General features: G+C 44.7%; 2 protein-coding genes and 1 long non-coding RNA gene across 9 annotated transcripts in view; 1 reads left to right on the forward strand and 2 right to left on the reverse strand.

The window, feature by feature from the left end:
• LOC117770177 (homeobox protein Hox-A2a) overlaps nucleotides 1-2,221 on the reverse strand; it is a 2,458-nt gene extending 237 nt beyond the window's left edge. The window contains exons 1-3 of one of the 3 annotated variants that reach the window (XM_034599292.1): nucleotides 2,135-2,221; nucleotides 1,440-1,641; nucleotides 1-827 (exon numbers count right to left, since the gene is read on the reverse strand). The exon at nucleotides 1-827 is cut by the window's left edge and continues 237 nt beyond it. In XM_034599292.1, the coding sequence (XP_034455183.1) occupies nucleotides 103-827; nucleotides 1,440-1,530 (816 nt within the window). In that variant the 5' untranslated portion in view covers nucleotides 1,531-1,641; nucleotides 2,135-2,221 and the 3' untranslated portion in view covers nucleotides 1-102. Of the gene's footprint in view, nucleotides 828-1,439 lie in introns of all 3 variants that reach the window. The other 2 variants (XM_034599291.1, XM_034599290.1) reach the window with 2 other exon arrangements.
• Nucleotides 2,222-5,280: 3,059 nt separating this feature from the next.
• Nucleotides 5,281-18,544, reverse strand: hoxa3a (homeobox A3a). 5 transcript variants are annotated; one of them, XM_034599288.1, is made up of 4 exons: nucleotides 18,234-18,544; nucleotides 13,784-13,844; nucleotides 9,505-10,084; nucleotides 5,281-7,015 (listed from the first exon to the last, which is right to left on the reverse strand). In XM_034599288.1, exons 3-4 carry the CDS (start codon nucleotides 9,965-9,967, stop codon nucleotides 6,234-6,236), a joined length of 1,245 nt encoding a protein of 414 aa, XP_034455179.1. In that variant the 5' UTR covers nucleotides 9,968-10,084; nucleotides 13,784-13,844; nucleotides 18,234-18,544; the 3' UTR covers nucleotides 5,281-6,233. The 5 variants fall into 5 exon arrangements, with proteins under 5 accessions (XP_034455179.1, XP_034455178.1, XP_034455176.1 ...); XM_034599287.1 differs by lacking the exon at nucleotides 18,234-18,544 and adding an exon at nucleotides 15,918-16,059; XM_034599285.1 differs by lacking the exon at nucleotides 18,234-18,544 and adding an exon at nucleotides 15,004-15,831.
• Nucleotides 16,239-17,655, forward strand: LOC117770183. Its single transcript, XR_004615354.1, has 2 exons — nucleotides 16,239-16,468; nucleotides 16,695-17,655. It is a non-coding gene; the product is annotated as an uncharacterized LOC117770183 (long non-coding RNA).
• Nucleotides 18,545-19,726: the final 1,182 nt, after the last annotated feature.

Consider the following 19,726-nt stretch of genomic DNA (forward strand, 5'->3'; position numbering starts at 1 on the left):
ATAAATGTGCCGCATATACAAATAACATCAGAGTTTATACCATCGTAGCCTGATATTTAATGTCCCAAGAGAAAAAGGAAAATTAAAGTTATTGTGATTGGTTTAATAGTTTAGATGCTGCAGGTCGATTGTAGTTAGGGACTCCGAGAAAAAATAGAAGCTGTCCGTTGAAATGTCCACGGGGCTGTCCAGAGACTCTGACAGGCTCGGCGAGGCCGCGTCGGAGAGCTGCAGGCAGGAATCCGAGGAGAAAGGCTGAAAGTCGTGTATAGAAACATCCAGGGCCGGGGGACTGTCGCCATTGTCCGGGCCAGATGCAGAGCCGGGGCCCATTGTTGACATACAGCCCGGAACAGTGGGTGACGGGTTGGGAAAATGTTTCAGATTTTTGTCATTGCTGTTCAGCGACGCAGTAGCAAAGCCCATGGACTCTCCATTGTGGAGCTGTTGCGCGGAGCCGAGGGAGTTGTTCTGAAAGGAGCAGGTATCTCTCTCCAGCAGGGCCCCGCTCCGCTCGTACAGGGGGGCCTCGTCCTCCTCGTCGCTGTGGATGCCATCCTCGGCTCCCGGCCCTTTCCCCTCCCCGTTGTGGTTCTCCTTGCTCTGGGTCTGCCGCTTGTGCTTCATGCGCCGGTTCTGGAACCAGACTTTAACCTGCCTCTCGGTCAGGTCCAGCAGCGCCGCTATCTCCACCCTCCTCGGCCGGCAAAGATACTTGTTGAAGTGGAACTCCTTCTCCAGCTCCAGCAGCTGGGTGTTGGTGTACGCCGTCCTCAGCCGACGAGAGCCCCCTCCTCCCCCGGCGCTCTCCACGATCTCAGGCGAGCCTGGAAAACAAGCACCATGATAGCGAGGGATTAATACGCAGGGCACAACAGTTGCATAACCCCCGCCAGCGGCCGTGAATCTAGCACCGAGGCTGTCTGAAACCACGAGAGAGAGAGTGTGGCTCATGCACTATGTGCTGCAGCAAAATGGCCGCTGGAGCTACTGACCCAATCTCATAAACCTGTTCACCCTTTATCTAAAAATCACCCCTGCGTAGAGATACCCATCAGATAGTTTTACGCATAAAATATGTTCAGCGTGAAGCAAACACGGTGCGATATAAAAGCAGTGAGGTCCAGGCTGGTGTGGGATACTAATGAATGCTCCAGCTGCCCTCCTCGGCAACGGCACTCCATCACTCTTCATTACTGTCACACATCAAAACTCTGCTACGACTCTGGGAATAAATCATCTTGCATCATCCAAACTTTACCCAAAACTTTTTTTCTCCATTCATACACAATTCCACAACGGCCATAAATCTTTCAAAACGGAACGATTCTAGCTGCATTTGTTGTTGTGTTTTTTAAGGAAGGGCCTAGGGGCTAAACAAATGTAGCAACAGATATTAAATAGGAGTTGTGCAGAAAAGTGCTGCAGAAATCACCCACCTTTTGGGGAAAAGCACACGGGTCCATTGGAAAGGGTTGTCGCGGTGGAGGTGGGCAGGTGGTTCCTCTTGGAGGCTTTCTTCTCCCGCATCCAGGGGTACTCCGGGGGTAAGGAGGCGGTGGGCAGCTGGCTGCATCCGTCGGGGCTGTGTCTGGGCCGGCCGTGCCGCGGATGGCTGCCCGGGTTCAGGCTGGGAATGGTCTGCTCAAAGGGAGGAGGAATCAGTGTCGGGCGTGAAAGCGTCGAGCTCTTGATTGATGAACTTTGAAATGAATCAGCGACAGGGGGGAAAGATGTCAGGCACTCAGCAAGCGACGGCTGACTATTGATAAAACCGCTCTCTCGCTCGAATTCGTAATTCATCTCCGCTCCCTGAGAGCCGAGGAAAGTTTGCACGCGTATTTTTATAAATGTTGCGGCTCAGCGAGGACGCGGAAGAAAAAATCATTAAAAAATCTCGTGGTGGTTTTTTTTTTCTATATCACTGATTACGGCCGTATGGGGACCGAGCTACTATTAAACTATTGAATTCATGGAGACAAGGTTGAAATTGGACCGAATTGCCTGTCACATGATTACCTCTGCCCAATGACAATTTGGGGTTTAATCAAAAGAAGCCAGTGTCTGCCTGATTGATCCAAAAACTCGGATGAAGAACGCCTCGCTCAGCTGGGAGACGACTGTTTTTATTTACATCTTTGTCCGCTCAGTTTATCCTCCTCTCTGCCCCTCCAGTCCAGTCCACTAAGCGACAAAATGTGTGTTTTTAAGAATGGCTGACGCTCACTATTACAGGGAAGGAGCCCAGCCTAGGGTGCGCGGATTCGTGCACTCCTCTTTCTCGTATTGTTTGAGGATGTCAGTGGAGAACGCCCCCACCACACTCACACACACTCACAGACACAGACACACACAGACACACTAACACACACACACACACACACACACATTTCACGCCAGTAGCTATTCATATAGGCAAGAGGCAGGCTCCAGAGGTGAAAAAGCAACAAACCCCAAAAAACTGATATTGAGACTTCTCGACAGAAACAAACCCCAAACAATCCAGCCTCGCTAAGTGAGTGTGGTCTCCACAATAGCTGTGATTCTTTAGAGGTGCATAATAATGAAATATGCTGCGCATCCATCGACATGTGTTGCAATAAAACGCCCATCCATTAAGTTAATACTGACGGATATGACAACGTTCAGGCCATTTCATCCCCTGACAGCAGTTCAACATTTACAAACAGTGCAGGGGAAACTTAGCAGCAGATACACACTCATGCAAACACTCGCAGTCATAATCACTGTTGTTTTATTACAGGCTGGGGGTTCTCTCGGTTGTAAAGATGTAATATTAAAACATAGGTGGTTTTCGTTTACTCCACATAAGGTCGAATTTTTAGAGGAGGTCATGCGCGCCCATGTTTGCGCACATTCCCACAAAGGCTAGGTTCAAACACACAGGAACTCTTTGTTTTGTGATTGCAATAGTTGAAAGATTTCCCACCAGCAAGATGTCATAATTATTTCTTCCTAATATTTTAGAATTGTTGCATTTTCGCCTTGAAAGGGAAAAATCCAAAGGTAACAGCAGAGGGGTTTTCTGGATCCACAGTGGCTGCAGTACAGAGAGAGGCTTCCCACTGTATTTCCAGTATCTGCTCTATACCTGGAATTGCAATTATAAGCAAACACCAACACGTTTATGATCGACCGTGCACAACGAGTACATTTACAGTGTTAGATGGAATTGTTATTGAATGGCTCTTCCCTGCAGCGTTTGTTTTTATAGCTCTTCCACAATAATCTGTGAAAGCCATATTTGGGATGTTATTCGTCAAGCAGCACATGTTGTATTTTCATAAAGCATTAAAAAAATATATGGCTTGGTAAGTAAGAGGAGAGAGGAAGAGGAGAAGTGGTAGGCCTCTCTCTCAGTTTGTTGCTTATATACCAAACAAAGAGTCCTGGAAGCCTGTGCGCGATCAATCTTACTCGCCAAAAGGTCTGACAGCTCGGTGCCCTCACAACACATTTAAGGCTTCTAACTCTCCCCCGGATCAAATGCAGCCAGGAAGCGGCGAGAAACACTGGCCACTCAGATTAGAACCAGTTTCTGTTCGCAGTTAAAACCGAGGCTGTCGCTGGAGGGATGTTTTAATAGATAAATAAGCTCCACAAGATGCGACCATTTTCTTTTTTGGGGGGAGGTGATAATGCGCCATCGGTGAGTACAGGGTGAAGCTTCTCCACCTGGCTTTTATCTTTGAATTGTGAGTTGGTATTTACACATTATATTATTTGTCGTTTCGGTGAACGTGCAGGTTTGTGCACGGAGCAGACCGTGTGGTGAGGGACAGAGCTGCTAGGGGGAGAGATGGATGGCTTTTTGGGAATTACGCACAGGCTTTGTGTGCAAGGAGAGGAGTGGGTGGCGGCTTTTAGTGGACCCCAGCCTGTCCTACACACTTGTCTTTTACAGCAGGAGTGATTTAGGAGCACTTTCCCATGGATAGAAATGCAATGAAAGAAAAACATATCCTTGCTTTGGTTAAAACGCGGTGTGTCTGCCCTATACCTGCGTAAATGGCCCATATGGGTCAAATCAGTGCCTTGCTGTGTATACTTGTGTGTGCGTGTGTGTGTATTCCTCAGTGTGTGTGTGTGTGAGTGTGATGGATGCAGAAATACTCAGGGCATCAGTTTTTTTTTTTCCTGCTTTGACACACCATGGTTCAATTGTTCTAGGTTTCCCTGCTAACCATATGTCAGGGTTAGTATGTCCATGTCCTCTTATATCAATCAGACCTGGGCTGGAAATTGGTTCTTGGTGAAAAATCAGTGTGAACAAATAATACTGCACACATAAATACATTTTGTAGTCACTAAAACTGAACATGGCACAAAATGATTATTTGTTCATTTGAGAAGAATGGCAGAAACCCCTGCGTAAAACCACACAAATTAAATTCCCCAGAAAATCTAAATGATATTACAACAACAATAGAAGAATTTTGTCTCCAAGTGGGTCTGGACTGGGAAATTCATAAATACTATGAAATTGCTGCAAATCATAAAGAGAAGTCTACATTCTATAAATTGATGGTAATTTCTACACAGCCTTTTCATTTCAGTAAATTGCACAAAGGAATATATCGTACAGGTTTTTAGTTTTCCACTTATAATTTCCTTTGCTGTAACCATCCTGGATTTTTTTTTTTAACGTTGTCATCTGTAAATCTGTGGAGTAATGAGACCAATGAGACCCGCCATGATTCCAGTCCTGCCTGTTTATCGCCAAGCCCGCATTTGACTGACTGCACATATCAGGGAATTATTTTTCAAACGACTTCTCATTTAGCTTGTTGTCTTCTTGCAGGATCTCCAGAAGGGCCCGGCTGACATTTTTCTTTTTATTATTATGGATGTGCCCACGCAGATGAGAGGAGGGGAGAGGGCCACCCGAGTTTTCTCCACGTCCACGATCAAGAGGAGAGAAAAAACATTTGAGTAGCTTTCTTTGTTTTGATTGTAGAATATTGAATGCTAATTATGGCAAATAATTGCAATCCCTATTTTGTGTGCGTAAATAATAAATAAACATAGATTGTCGTATTTAATTTATTATTATTATAATTATTATTATTATTATTATCCTAAATGTATTTTTGCTTTTCTGTTATCATCTTTTATACCAGGATGAAATTCTTAACAATAATAAAACGTAATGGTGTCAAAAGTAGAGTTGTATTTCTGAGTAATTTTTTTGAGACCCTGCTTTGCATTTGATTTTGTGATGTGATGCGTTTGGACTTAAAACTGAAGGATATGCTACAATTATATTTCAATTCTTTTTATTCATTTCTTCGAACTGGAGCAGCATGGAATGTATGACATCGAAAAGAAAATTGATGATGGTCTGTTCCTTTTTTTTCTTCAATAAAGAAACTGCTAACGTGTGTCCCTTCTCCATCCACACTTATTGCATGACTGATTGATTTTACATTGGTGGAGAAAACAAAATACCTCCTCGAAGAAAAAAAAAAAATGGAAACATAGGCTATAATACCAACATGGTGCTGCTGCTGCTGCTGCTGCTGGGGAGCTGCAGACTACATGTAGAGGGCCGACACGCTAATATCCATCAACCTTCTCCCCACACAAAGATTGCAGGGGGGTCAAATAATACTAAAGGACTCTTATCTTAACACCAAACAAAATAAATAACATTAGAAAAAGTCCAATAGAACTAAACAAAAGCAAGGGGGCTGCGTTTAAGCTCATGACCCTTGATTTTTTTTTCTTTTTGAAAATGTGTTTCCCTCATAATCCGAGCTCGTGGCTCCTGAAGGATCCTTTCACAAGTGCAACAAAATGCAAAACACAATTCTTCAACTGCGGATAAATAAAAAAATACGGACAAATTCACATTAAAAATGAATAACATACGTTCATAATACCCTGTTTGCGTTTCAGCTTTAAAAACAAGTTTTAAAAAAAACCAAAAAAAGATTAAATAGGCCTATGCATATACTGTGCCCCCCTCCCTCCCGCTCTAGAGTCCTACAGCCCAGATAAAGGTCTTTGAAAGACAATGACACGAGCAAATAGAGAAAAAAATCCAAGCAAGTCGTGATTATTCATCCTACGCTACTTCACACATCAAAACTATAGAAAACATAAACAAAAGCGGAGAGGAGGTGGAAGCCGTGTGGAGGCGCAGAAACAAAGCGGTAATGTGTCTGTAGGTGGGTAAGACAATGGGCGGAGTGATCCGAGCTGCGCCACCGCTACAGATGCGTCAGTTTGGGCGCTTCCTGGATTCTTCCCTGAGAGTAGTGCGGCGTTAGGTCTGTGTACGTCGGTGTCGGATCACACACTCCGTGATGCTGACTGTTGCCCATTGTGATTGCTCCATTGTAGTCCATGTTTGCGGACGGCGGGTGCGAGAGGTGGGTCAGACCGAAAACGGAGGCCCCGGAGTTGGGCATAGACTCGATGTAGCCTCCGCCGACATAAACGGGGCTGCCCTGCATGTGCGTCCCGTAGTTGCCATTGCCTTGGAGAGGATGCGCGTCATAATCGGGCGTGGCCGAGTCGGTCCCGGGATACCTCTTCTGGGAGGGCGGGCAGTTGCTGAGGGAGCTGTTCAAAGGAGGGGGATATGACGTGGCCATACCGTACGCGTTCTGATGCGGTTTATTGTAAGACGTCGGCGACTGGGATTCATAAGGAACACTGTTTACAAGAGAATGCATAGAGTTGAGGTATCCTCCACCGCTGGAGGCCGGGCCCACGGGGCTCCGCGGGGACTGTCCGCCAGGGGAAGGCATCATACCCACGCCCTTCTGATCCTTCTTGTATTTCATCCTGCGGTTCTGGAACCAGATTTTGATCTGTCTCTCGGTGAGGTTGAGCAGGTTCGCCATCTCCACCCTCCGGGGTCTGCAGAGGTACCGGTTGAAGTGGAACTCCTTCTCCAGCTCCACTAGCTGGGCGCTGGTGTAAGCTGTCCGGGCCCTCTTCGACGCCGCTGACCCTGGGGGACTCCTGTCTCCGGGGCAACTCTCCACTGTCAGGGAGGAGGAGAGGAGGGTGTCATTCAGTAATCCATTACAGACAGAGAGAGAGAGAGAGAGGTACAGAGGTAGAGACAGGAAAGTGAGAGTGAAAGCAATATCGTGTGACAACACGCACACAGCTGATAACAAACCTCTCCACCATCAAGACGGGTGGGGAACACTACTAGATAAATATGTGTCCCAGTACTGCGCATGTGTGTGCGCGCGCCTGAAATACATCACAAACATTTTGATAAATCTACACCCTCCCCCTAAGCACTAAGGGTTATCATCAGGGCTCCATGAGACAATTAACAATCAATGCATGCACACGGCACCTACAGTTACAGCAAAGCACACAAAGTAAAGGCTAGTGAGTCAGGGCTGGTTCTGGTGCCAGGTATCCTCAGATTTCCAACTAAAACATTTTGACCCCCATCTTCCCCCGTAGTCGCACAGCGAGCACACGCGTAATGCAAACACGAGCATTATGTATTCCTCGGGGTGTATACAGCAGCTCGCCTTGCCCTCGCTGATAAGCCTCCCCTTCCAAGAGGGCTGGAGCTTGGCTGCAGAATAGCAAGGTGTTGGTCTGCTTACCGCCGTGGCAGACGGCCAACACTTAATAAATTTCCCTACCTGTCGCCCAGACCTGGAGCAAGAGGAATGCAGCAGACACATCCTGACCTCATGTTACAGAGATAAAAGAGTTAGCACGTGGCATTAGGGATTCCCACGCACTGTGTGTAGGACAATCACCGATAACTACCATGATTATTGCAATAAAATCTGAATTTAAAGGCTATAGTTATAATTTATAAGAGAGGCTGGTGTGTACTAAGTGCACGATTAGTGTTGCTTTTCATAAATGTCAGCACCCCAACGTGTTGTTAGAACTAATAAAAACACTTTGCCAGACATAAATCAAACCGAGACTGCTTCGCCTCCATCATTACTGTAGAGGAGCAACTGTAAGTTACCATAAGAAGTGAGCGTCTCTGAATCTATTGGTTGTATGTAAATAACCAAAAATAAATACCCCCCCCTCCTGACGTTTACGAAGTTATCCAAACAGCAGAATCTGGTTTGTGTATACGCGCGTAAATCATGAAAGGTAGCACTTTTCGAATCGTAAAAATGTGTGAAAACACCATACCATAATAACAAGTCGCCATATTGTGTCAATATAAATGTAATATGGAAATGAGCATCTCTGAATCTTAGGTTAGCTCCTTCCTGACCCAAATAAGATATGCAAATGTTCTTTTATATATGTCTGCACCTCATTGTGATGTCAAAAACTAATCACAAACGTTCCCTAAACGGGAGCCTTGGATTGGGAAAAAAATGAAAATGTGCCACTTTGCTTTGCATTTGGAACGAAAAATAAAAATTGGGAATTTAGCATCTCTTAAATTAAAAATGTGGTCTATTTCGGTAAAGATCATTGAAACACAAACTCCACACCCTGACCCACCAAGTTTTCCTCTCGTCAAAACAGCAGCACGTGGCTTGTATAAACGCGCTTAAAACGTGCGTAAAGTGCTTTCCATAAATGTTAGCACTTTTACGGGTTGTTAAAAACTAATGAAAATGCCTTTCCAAACATAAATCAAAATGAAGACACGCCACTTCAGTGCTACTTTGCATTACATGACTCACGTAGGCTACAATTACTTCCTTAATTTAACTGTTATCCTCAAAATGTATAAAAAAAAGGTCATAAGCACCTCTAATTTCTTATCTCGGGTTCTGTGTAAATAAACACACACCCGCCACCCTCTGACCCACAGAGCCTCCCGCTAATAAAACAGCAGGACAAACCGAACAACTGTTGTGCGTGTTTGTTTGTTGTCTCTCCGGGAACATTATGTGATCAGTGGAGATACGTGTTTACAGTAGGGACAGGTCAGATGCAGGGCACACAGACAACAAACGGTGGAATCTACTTCCAGTGTGGAGGCACGTGATTCAACCCTGGAGTAAATCTAAAGTCTGTGCTGTCACTTTGGAGAAGAAGATACAAGGTGAGGTAATAAGACTATATAAGATTTGAAGACAGGAAAACAATATCCTTTACAAAGTGGATGTGAATACAATAGAGTCAACACTTGTTCATACAGTATGTGATATGAGGTGCTGATTACACTCTGTGGACCTTTTCTTCTGAATAATTTAGCTGCCTACAGAATTAATAAAGATTATATAAATGCAATATAATAAAACAAAGACCTCTCTGACTCTGGCACAGAAATGAAATAACTTGCTGATGTCCTGTTGGGATTGGCCCACCCCTCCCTCCTAACCCCTCACCTGCTCAGCCACCCACCCTCTATGTAATGTGTGCTCTCAACAACATTTATGTAACTTTGCGGTCAGAGGCTATCAAGTTGTACGTGTGTGTGTGTGTGTGTGTGTGTGTGTGTGTGTGTGTGTGTGTGTGTGTGTGTGTGTGTGTGTGTGTGTGTGTCAGTAGCAGCAGTGTTTAGGTTCCAGGTACCTGAACTGGTGCTACCGTTGGGTTTCTGCTTGGTGTTCTGACGGGACTCCTTCATCCAGGGGAAGATCTGTTTGCCTCGCGCGTTGGTGGTCGGTGAGTCGTTCTTGGCACCGGGCTGGCTGGACCCGTTGCTCGCGTTTTGGCTGATGGCACCGGGGGATTGGGAGGGAGGGGGCGGACCTGACACCGGCACCTGCGGTTGATTGCTTTCGGGATGGACCTGGGACTGCGCCGCCTGAATGGCTGTGGTCCTGTCGCAGCCCTCCGCCATCTCCCCCGGCTTCTGCAGCGCCACGGAGCCGTCAGGAGACTGCAGGGAGCAGGCAGGTCGATGGTACTCACTTTCCACATGAGAGGCCCGGGGATATTGGACCTGATTGGCATCATAACTGAAGCCATTTGCGCTTTGATATGGGTAGCCACTGTAAATTGCGGAGCTGTCGTAGTAGGTTGCCTTTTGCATCTCGCCGTTTCCCAATATTTATTTCAGAAACTGACAGGGTCTTGACACCCGTGTAGAATAACATTGGCACCCCGTGGTCACGTGACGCCTCTCCGCCAATGGCCTCCTCGGGTGAACCTAGGGTTACAAGAAGCACTGTGAGGAGAAGAAATGGTGGCGATCCATCTTACTTTTCAATACAAGGCTGACACGGGAGACTATGGAGGCAAGATAGGGCCAACAGTCCTGTAGACTATTACCGTTTACCTTATGGCTTACACGGGGCACAAAGGCACGAACTAACCTTGTATTACCATCTGTGCCAAACAACATTAAAGCAAAAACCTTTTCAAAAGAATTTCATATTGCCAAATCAATTTAAGGATCTAACAAGAAACTGCATGACATTTTAAACCTATGATACTATTACGAATAAAACAGTTACAGTATGGAGAAAAGGGCTTTAAGTGCCCAAAGGGGGGCTGCAGGGAAAGCTTGTTAGTGGGTTACCACACAGGAAAATAATATTTCTGTTACATTGTTATTCTACCAACAGGGCTGTCAACAGTGGATCTAGTTTCCTTGTAGCAGCTGAAAACATCCCCCGTGTCCCGCAAACGTTTCAGCGCATTTTAGTTTTTTCACCATTAGTTTAAAAAATAGCCTCCTTCAGTGAACAGCCACCTGGCACGAACCAAAAACAACCGCATTCTCTCCTTCTCTTTTTTCTTTTGTTTTCGTTTCTCTTTCTTTTTCTGTCTCTCTTTGCGTGCTGCAAGATAAATGGAAAGGGCCACGAGGAAACCTGAAAAACCGGGCGGGCATCCGTGCATCTCCATGACCAGACTGTGAACTTTTCCTCGCAGGCCTCGGTAGTAATGGCTGCTGTCGGTGCCGCCTGCGCAGCGGCCCGTCGCGGTGATATATGGGGGGGTCAGTGAGCCGGCACGGCACGGCTCTGCTCGGGGGGAGAGACCAAGCCACCGGTTCCAATGCGCATGGGGACGCGAGGACGGCACACCCAGAGTCTGCTGCTGAAGCACCGTAACTCACGCAGGTAACCACGGGGATCCGCCTCAAAAAGATTATTGGAGATGCTTTAAACTACAGTCGACGCAGCAGGTTACTTTCTAAATAATGTGACGTGACTAATGAAATAAGAGAATAGTTAATGTTTACTACATTTTAAAATAGTGAAATGCAAGGCGTCATTAGAATAAAATAATGATAATAATAATAATTATAATATGCAAAATTATGAAAAAAAGTCAATAATTTCCAGTATAAAAAACATCAATTTGCTGTTATATAAAGCAATATAAAGTATTAAACAAAATCCAAACTTATTGCAAAGTATTAAATAAACTTCACATTTTAGCTGCTGAAACTAAAAGGCCCTGCTGTTGAAGTCTCATAGTAAAAACCTGAGCCCAACATTAACGTTTGTCTGTAGGATGATATAAAACTATAACTTCTTTTGTATTTAACAGTCCAAGTGTATATGAGAATAATCTTCTATATACATATGGACTGTGATGGCATTTTCATAAACTGAGCTCAAAGAAGTCATAGGAAACCGTCGAACACCACTGGTTTTGCATGGGAGCAAAACAAGAAGCAAATCAGTAGAAAAATGAGCCCTCGGCGCAGCTGAACCGCAGACTGAAAGAAGGTGTCTCCGCCGTCTCGTGACCTGGAGAAGATATCAGAAAGCTCTGCGGTGAATATCTCCAGACGCGCCATGGCGATAGTCATAAAATGGAAAGAGAAAGAGAGACAAAAGACAGACTTGAGCTGTGTGCGCGCAGCTCTCTGCTCCACGCTGGAGAAATCTGGCTGCCTGACTGTGTGTGTGAACTCTTCCTGAACCGAGATCTAAGTCATACGGTGATAAATCACCGCACGACACACAAACTCCGCCATTTACAACCGAGGGAGCCTATTTCTGGCCTGCTTACCTTATCCTCTGACGACGAATGCACAGCAGCGAGCAATGCTTTCTCATTCAGCGACGAAATCGATCAAAGCAGTAATCCAGGGGAAAAAGTTTAAAAGGCAGGGCTGGCTGGGTGAAGCAGCAGCAGCAGCAGACTGCGCCCTGCCATGCACCAGGCATTAGCAGCCACAACAAAAAAAGGGAAGAGCAGAGAGAAACCCCTTTCCTCTTTGCCTTTTCTTTTTTTCCTCTCCTTACTCGACGTGGATGGGTAAACCGAGATTACGAAAGCAGGCGTGAGCAGTCGGGTCAGCGAGATAAGAGTTATCTGGCCCCAGGATTGAATTTATCGTCATGCTATAGAGCAATGGCCAGGGCTTCATACCAATATTAAAGGCAGCCAGGGCTGTGCTGGGCTATGTGATCCTTCACCAGTACCATGCAGACACCAGTGAACTGCCCCGAACCAGAGCGTCACCATAGACAAGAAAAATTATGCAAATGAAGTAGCGCCTTGGAAAGCCAGTTCAAATCAAGTGGCTGCCTCTCCTCCTCCCCCAACCAAATGAGGTAGTGTGTCAAGAAAAAAACATATCGCTACTTATAGCATGAAAGTCCATCCCCAAAGTGTTTTAAATCTGTTTTGTTATTATTTACCCCGGCGTCCTGCAGTTGGAATTATGAGCCCAGTGGATGAGACTTTGGAGAGGAGCGAGAATACAAAGGAATAATCAGGCGCTGACCGTGCTGCATTTTCATTTGCATGGAGCATAAAGGGCTTCTATCCACAGCTTAATCATTAACCCGCAGATTTTGCATTTATTCCTCAAATCTTTTGCCACAAGCTATAGGACGCTCTCGTCGTATTCACCCCTGCGCCCTGGGTCCCACTGTCTGCATGGCTTCTTGTGTGGAGAACACAGCTTTTATCTGTATATATCTTTTTTTAGATATTACAAAGCACAACAACCTCAGATCATGTCTGTGTTCGAAGTATATCAAGGGAAAACCCCCACGAGGAGCAGGGTGTGAAAAATGTGAAGAAGTTTCATCACCAAGAGGCAAAGCGGAGGACATGCAGCCAGGAGCAGGGGAGAAGAGAGCCGGCAGCAGAGGGAATCCCTCTGCATGGCGAGGCTGCCTTTAACAGCCAAAAGGGAGAAAAAAAAATCAAAGAAGGAAAAAAATTAGATTTATGTCCTCTCAGCTTCCTGAGGCTGTAAACAAGTCCAGAGCTGCAGCTTCTCTGCTGCTTTCAAGGCACAATTTAAAACAAGGTAGAACACATGCACGGACGGCGTGGGAGTTTGAGTGGGACAAAAATTCACGCGTGAGGATTTTTTTTTTAGCCAACTCGGCTTTTTCTTTTCCAAACCAGAGCAGTCAACATTGTATAATTATTTACTTCTTTGTGTTTTCCTAAAATGCTGATTCGCCTCTCTCTTTAATTTGGCCCCGAGCAGGAGGTTAAATGTCAGCGAGGTGGTGGTTTGTTGCTGCATCTGCTGTGCGTAATAATACAAAAAAAACGACGTGGGAAAAAAAGAAATCTCAAATGCCGATGAAAGACACAAACATTTTCTAAACTTCAGTGAAGTAAACTAGCGGCCACAAGCAGATGGATTTCACAGAAAGTAGTTTTTGAAGGGAGCGAGGCAGTGCTCCAAGAGCTGCGATTCCCCTCGTCACTTTTATAGTGACAAATTACACCACAAAGACAAGTGGAGGAGAAGGAATTATTGCGCACGGCCTGGTCATATCGCTGCTGCAAGGAAACGTTACAAGCCACGCGCTGCCTCTCTGAGAGCTGCGGTGGGCGTGTGTGGTACTTATTAGAAATTGAATAAGGATATCACCATTGAGCATTCATAACACAAATCAATAAAGATATATGGACTTACCGAAGGCGGCTCAAGGTGTCTCGGAGACCTTGCGATGGCCTGAATTCACTCGGCTGGATTTCTGCAATGAGGAGCAAAACAAAACAATCATTTTTTTAAACGTATTTTGTAAATTATATTATTGTGAATATTATTTTCAAGTAAGCGATCCTTGAATATGCCAAGGTATAAATTGTAGATATAAATAGTGAAGCTGATGTTATTGTGCGTAAATGTTTGGGCCCTGCATGTGTTTAAATGGTGCACAAAGACACCAGAGCTAAATCTGATAAAATTCGTTGCATGCATTATTAAAATTGCATTGTAATTTGATCAAATTTTCTATTTAACAACAAGCTGAACGTGTGTAATAAAAACATTGGCAGCTTATTGAAACCATAAAATCTAAATTCCCTCTGATGATTTTGTAACCAAATATCACCCAGATTAATTCCATCCATGGGAAACACGAGATTATGAACTACTAATGAACAAAACGCATGAATTAAAGCCTTATATGAAGACTATTCTGGGACAAAAACAACATCTCGGCCAAGCATTGCGGCACTATCACCAAAACATAAAAATGGGTCTATGCAAATAACGAGTTTGTTGTTTCCCTGCTGGCTGCTGAGCATTTTCCCCACAAACTGATCGAATAGTCATTAGCTCTCGCGCACCATCTTCCCCAAGTCCCCGTGCCCATAAATCAAGCTGGAGCGCCGTGACCCCAGCGCGGCCGCGCGGTCCTGGATGGCACTCTGTCTTCCATTATATCCTCGTTTCCCCGGCGGAGCGACACAACCCCACCGCTTTCCCCTACATTTCATGGAGCTCATCTTGATGTACCATTTTACGCACGAAAAAATAAAAAATACACGCGTAAAAGACACAAGATGTTGATTTTATAGGACAGGTTGCACCTTGGAGCGGCCGCCTGCTTTGTTTGGGTTTTCCTTGGAAGCTGATATTTAAATGGCCGCTTTATTTACAAACGGTTACACAGGCCTGTTTATCCCAAATGGTAGCTCGTGATATTAAAGATATTAGAACAGAAATAGTGGGCTAATTGTGGATTTATTTTAATTTAAAAATGGAACAAATCCCTGTGTCTTTTACATGGATAGCTTTTTGCTACCTGTCTATTTTGTAGCCCTGCAAGAAACCCCTGGACCCTTTTCACTGACCTCTGCCTCTCGCGGCAATAACTCACGACAGTAATGAACAATCGGCGGAAATACCTCAAAATAAAATCCATCCTCCCAAAGCTCGGGCTCTGACTCTGTCCGCGTGGAAAAACATATCCGTCCGTGACAGCAGTATAATACATCCACAAACCCGGGATCCTCTGTCTTTTCAGTCTGCCTCCTCTTTTTTCTTTTTTTCTCCCCCTCGACAAACAAACTACACGGCCCGGACTCTCCTCACGGAAAGTGGGGGTAACCCGCATATAATCAGCATCATATGGCCAGACCGGGGCTCCGGTTTTCTTCCCCGTGCCATAACACCGCGCAGTATTATGCGCCGCGCTCACGTGACGCAACGTCAACTTAAATCCCTTTATTTGAGCCCGTGAATCATTAATGGAGGCAGTCGTTGCCCCCGAGGAGAAGCGGATCAGTTTGGAGGGAGAAAAAAAGAGGGGCTGTGTGACAGTGCGATGTATCTGGCAGAGGAGCGAGGCTCTCGCAGAGAAGCAGCTTTTTTCCACGTGTCGCCCATTCAGAGGGAAGGACTGTTCTGTCAGGTTTTAAGTGCCATATATTTGGAGCCTGTTAGCGGCTGAAAGAGCTAATCCTGCTGTATTATGCTCGGTTTCAAGTGCAGCCACGGCTCGGAGCCAGGCGAAAACCAAAGTGTTTTGCACTGCAGCGTGACAATTCGCACTATGTGAGAACGAGGAGGCTTTCCCTACAAAACACCATTTGAGGATGGCATCGTGATTACTCATCACACCAATAAAGCTCGCCCTCTCCCATTTCTCACTATTGCACAGCCGGGGTTGTAGAGTGCATTACACACTGCTCAACTCAATATCGCCCCCCGCTCTCATGGTCAGACTTGGGCTGTAGTATCACTTAGTCAGCGCCTGCCTCTCCATCAGCACAAGCCTGCATGCTGCTGGCTAAAGTGGAACAAAACGTCACACGTTTACCTGTCCAACATAAGGAGGCTGTGAGTCCCGGTGGTCGTGAGGGGTGCGTGTCAGTCAGCGGTGGGCGGAAAGTGGAGGTGAGGTAACCAAAGAGTGGCTGCTCGACCCCGCTGATCAGAACAGGGACCCCCATTAGACCTACATGCACTTATGCGTTTCCTATGACCAACTGAGTGATGGTAGAAATCACAGGTTTACGCAAAGGAAGAGTTTTGCAGCTTTTGCATATGGGAGGAGCAGGATCGTGTGGCAAAAGTGCCGACTAAGCCACTATCTTGGCCACCATAATTTTAAACAAAACAACGTATCCAAAGAGTGTGCCACGCGCGCGTCGTGGAATAAATCTGGCTGCAACCTTTCTTGGTTTTGCCAAAAGTCGTAGCCCCCGGAAGAGCCCCTCTGTTTTTCGGCACCGTTTGGCGCTTGTTTTCCGTCAACGCCGAGCAGCGGGCGTGGAAAAATCCCAACACAACTATTAATCACTCGGGGCGGACATGGACGGCATCCCACTCCCACATCAGCCTTTGTCCTCTCAAACTACAACTTGAGCGGTAAACTTTTAAAGACGGGAACAGAAGCAGCACCAGCTCTCATTAATTCACCTTTAACACTGACAAAACTGAAGAGGAGGAATGTAAAATGTTGAGGGTTAAAAGTGAACTTTTGCGCACAGCTTTTTACGCATGACGGTTATGAAAAGACGATTGTTTCTCGTTTGCGAAAGAGAATGCATGTGCATTAAATACGTTATTTTGTTCTCTCTTTGTCCTCCCACAGGTGGAGGCTGTCACTGGGATTACTTGGCTCGACGTGACCGTGCACTGGAGCCTCATCCAACCTTGCCTTTCGCCACCACACCTGAACTCTCCCCTGACCCGGGCAGTGGCACACACAGTCGAGTGGATGATCTAAACCAGAGGCCCTCAGACTAACTTTTTCACATTTTGCAGAACTTTTTTTTTTTTTTTTACAGAATTGCTTTTTGCACAAATGTAGAAGTTGATTGATCATGTTTTAAATCTAATCTATTTTAGCATTAAACAAATGTTTCAGAGGTATTCACACAAATCAAGGCTCCTTATCACTGTCAGCGCAGAGGAGTACGAGGCGCAGACCTCTGGATGTTGGCCAGTCGGCGGTCCATATCTTCCCACAATGTTGACACTCGGAGCTCTTAACAGCCAGGCTTGGGTTACCGATACACTCAGCCGAAGATAACTCTTTCTGCGAGGTTTACACCGGCCAACATCAAGGCTAATGCGAAATTCAACGCCTTAAGCAGATAGGAGCCATCTCTCATGGACGCAGAGCAGCACTGGGGCGGATTATGGGACTGGAGATCTGTGCTTATATAGGTGGTTGTAATAAAGCTATTTGATTTTCATGTTGAACTCACAGGCTCACTGGAACTGAAAAAGTGTTCCTGATAATATCGCCTACAAAAGGTTTCGGTGCAATAGCTGCCTATTAAAATTTTGGAGGTAAGTGCAAAACAGGTCAAAAATAATACTAATACTAATATTTATAATGATAGCCTACATATTTTACTCACCATAAGAGCTTTGTTAATGTTTAACCTGTGTCTAAATTGACCATTGTGTTGCCTCTAATGAAAGGCTCTTTCATGCTGAGTTGTCCTGACAACTTTTAGAAGCAACAGATCAGCCCTTTGCATTGTCACCGTCGTTTAAGCACCTTTTCTGCCATTTATGAAAATAAAAAGTGATGAATAACCACAGTCAAAATTCAGGGAGACAGTTCTTAAGCTTTTACTTACATCCCTGAAAATAATCAAACATGCCAACACGAATGCAAACTTATTAGTAAGACCATACCACATTTTAACACTGCGGACACATTTATTGTTGACATATCTCTTCTTTTTGATTTAAATGTTGTAAGTTGCACATTTAGTTTTTCAAAAATTTTTAGCATCTTACTTGTTGCTTTGATTCAAAGGATTAATACATTCTGAGAAATTGGACCTGCTATCAAGTATGACATTTTCTAAAATGTTCAATATGATACAAGAAAGACTATTTTTTAATAGACAACATTTTAACACCAATATGACCACATTGTAATGTCTTAAACGTTTGGCAATAAAACTGTGATTATCAGATATGGGAAAAATCGTAATTTCAACGACCTTAGAAAATACAAATAACATATCATATTAAAATACATTTTGCAATTTACATAAACATAAAAAAATGTGATATGAAAGATAATAAAACAACTTAACTTCTGGGATATTTTGTATTTTTATAAGATCACAAAACTAGTGGGAAAGACAAATCTTCCAAATCTACTCACAAGCCATGGTGGTGCGTGCCCAGCAGACAGAGTTGTGTCAGGGGAGAAGAGCTCTGACTCGCACCCTGCAGAGGATCACTTCAAATGAAAATAAGGCAGATTTTCTGATCTATTTCTGACCCCCGGGGGTATTCATTATTCAGCAAGTCACGTGGACGGGCGAATTAAAATTTCAGTACATTGGAAGTGACCTCTATTCGCGAATCAAATGACTCGAAATCTGTAATTTAGCTAGTTGGGACTTCTCGGGGTCTGCAGTGCCAATCAGCTTCAACGCCATCTTCCGCAGAGCTTCCATGTCTGCAGGCAGGGCTGCACAGAGCTGAGGAGCTTTTTGCAGAAGCGTGCTGCAACATTTCTTGCGGGAAATCTTGTCATCTTCGTTTTATTCAGGCTCTACAGAGATGTGCGTTTAACAACTGAGTGATATACATTAAAATATCCCGTAAAGAAGATGAAGATTATGTGAATATGTGGATTTTACTTGGCGTATTCTGGTGAATGTACATTTTTATCTAATTTACCAATAAATAGACAGTCCATTTATTACCCAACAACTGACATAATTGTTATTAAGACACCATCGTTGCTACAGCAGACTAAGAGGCTTAGTAGATTACATGCACAATACCAGCATGTCTGTGCTCATATCTGCCCTCTGTGCGCGGCCTGACAGGGGTGTTTCTGTGATGGATTGCAGAAGAGCTGTCTCTAAGAATAATTTTGGGGAAATTCATGGCTCGGATTCACACATAAACACCGTTTTTGTTTCCGTGCTGTCTCTGGGCAAAATGTGAAATGAGAAGAGAAAAAGGCTCGCGGACGTCTCGGTGCTGATGTATGGTCTGAACATTGTGTGTGTCGAGAGGTCAGGGGTCAGAAGAAGTGCTCCGGGCCGGTGATTGGCCAGAGCTGGCGGTGTCCCCTGGTTGAACTCTCTATTGTTTGGATGTAGCAGGTAGTGACCAACACTCACACTCTGGTGCACTGAGGTTGGCTGAGATCTCCTTATAATGGCCGCATCAGAACAATACGTGTGTCCGGATACATTTAACTCTTTGGGGTTTTCTTTAATATTCGTGACATTAGCAAAGCCTGTAACACGAGGATCCAACAGTTGATACATGATATTTCTACTTAGTTTGCATCCATGAAAATGCGCAGGAGAACGGTGCACATTTTACGGATTTCAGCCATATGAGCATTGAAATACTCAAAATATGGTGTATGAGTACTTTTTATGGGATGTATTATATCCAAAGGCATACATTACTTCCAAGAGCCCGACATAAAAATTCTGTAATTCAAGTAATTCTAAAAAGACGGCACATACTCATAACCTGAATATATTAAGGTTTTTCTCTCTTAGTACACATATATGTTTAGAAGAAACTGTGCAACCTTGCGGCCGGATTACCAAATTAATCCTCTCCTCAAATACCATAAACTGTTATTGTCTTTTATTACAGTCAGATGGCGTCAAAAAAAGATCT

This window comes from Hippoglossus hippoglossus, chromosome 11, assembly GCF_009819705.1.
Source record: "Hippoglossus hippoglossus isolate fHipHip1 chromosome 11, fHipHip1.pri, whole genome shotgun sequence".
Classification (NCBI taxonomy): domain Eukaryota; kingdom Metazoa; phylum Chordata; class Actinopteri; order Pleuronectiformes; family Pleuronectidae; genus Hippoglossus; species Hippoglossus hippoglossus.

Excerpts from the sequence above, each read along its gene's own strand:
- hoxa3a (XM_034599288.1), bottom strand. The coding sequence starts at position 9,967 with ATGCAAAAGGCAACCTACTACGACAGCTCCGCAATTTACAGTGGCTAC. Across the intron at positions 7,016-9,504 it reads CAACGGTAGCACCAGTTCAG|TGGAGAGTTGCCCCGGAGAC; the intron begins GTACCTGGAACC and ends CCTCCCTGACAG.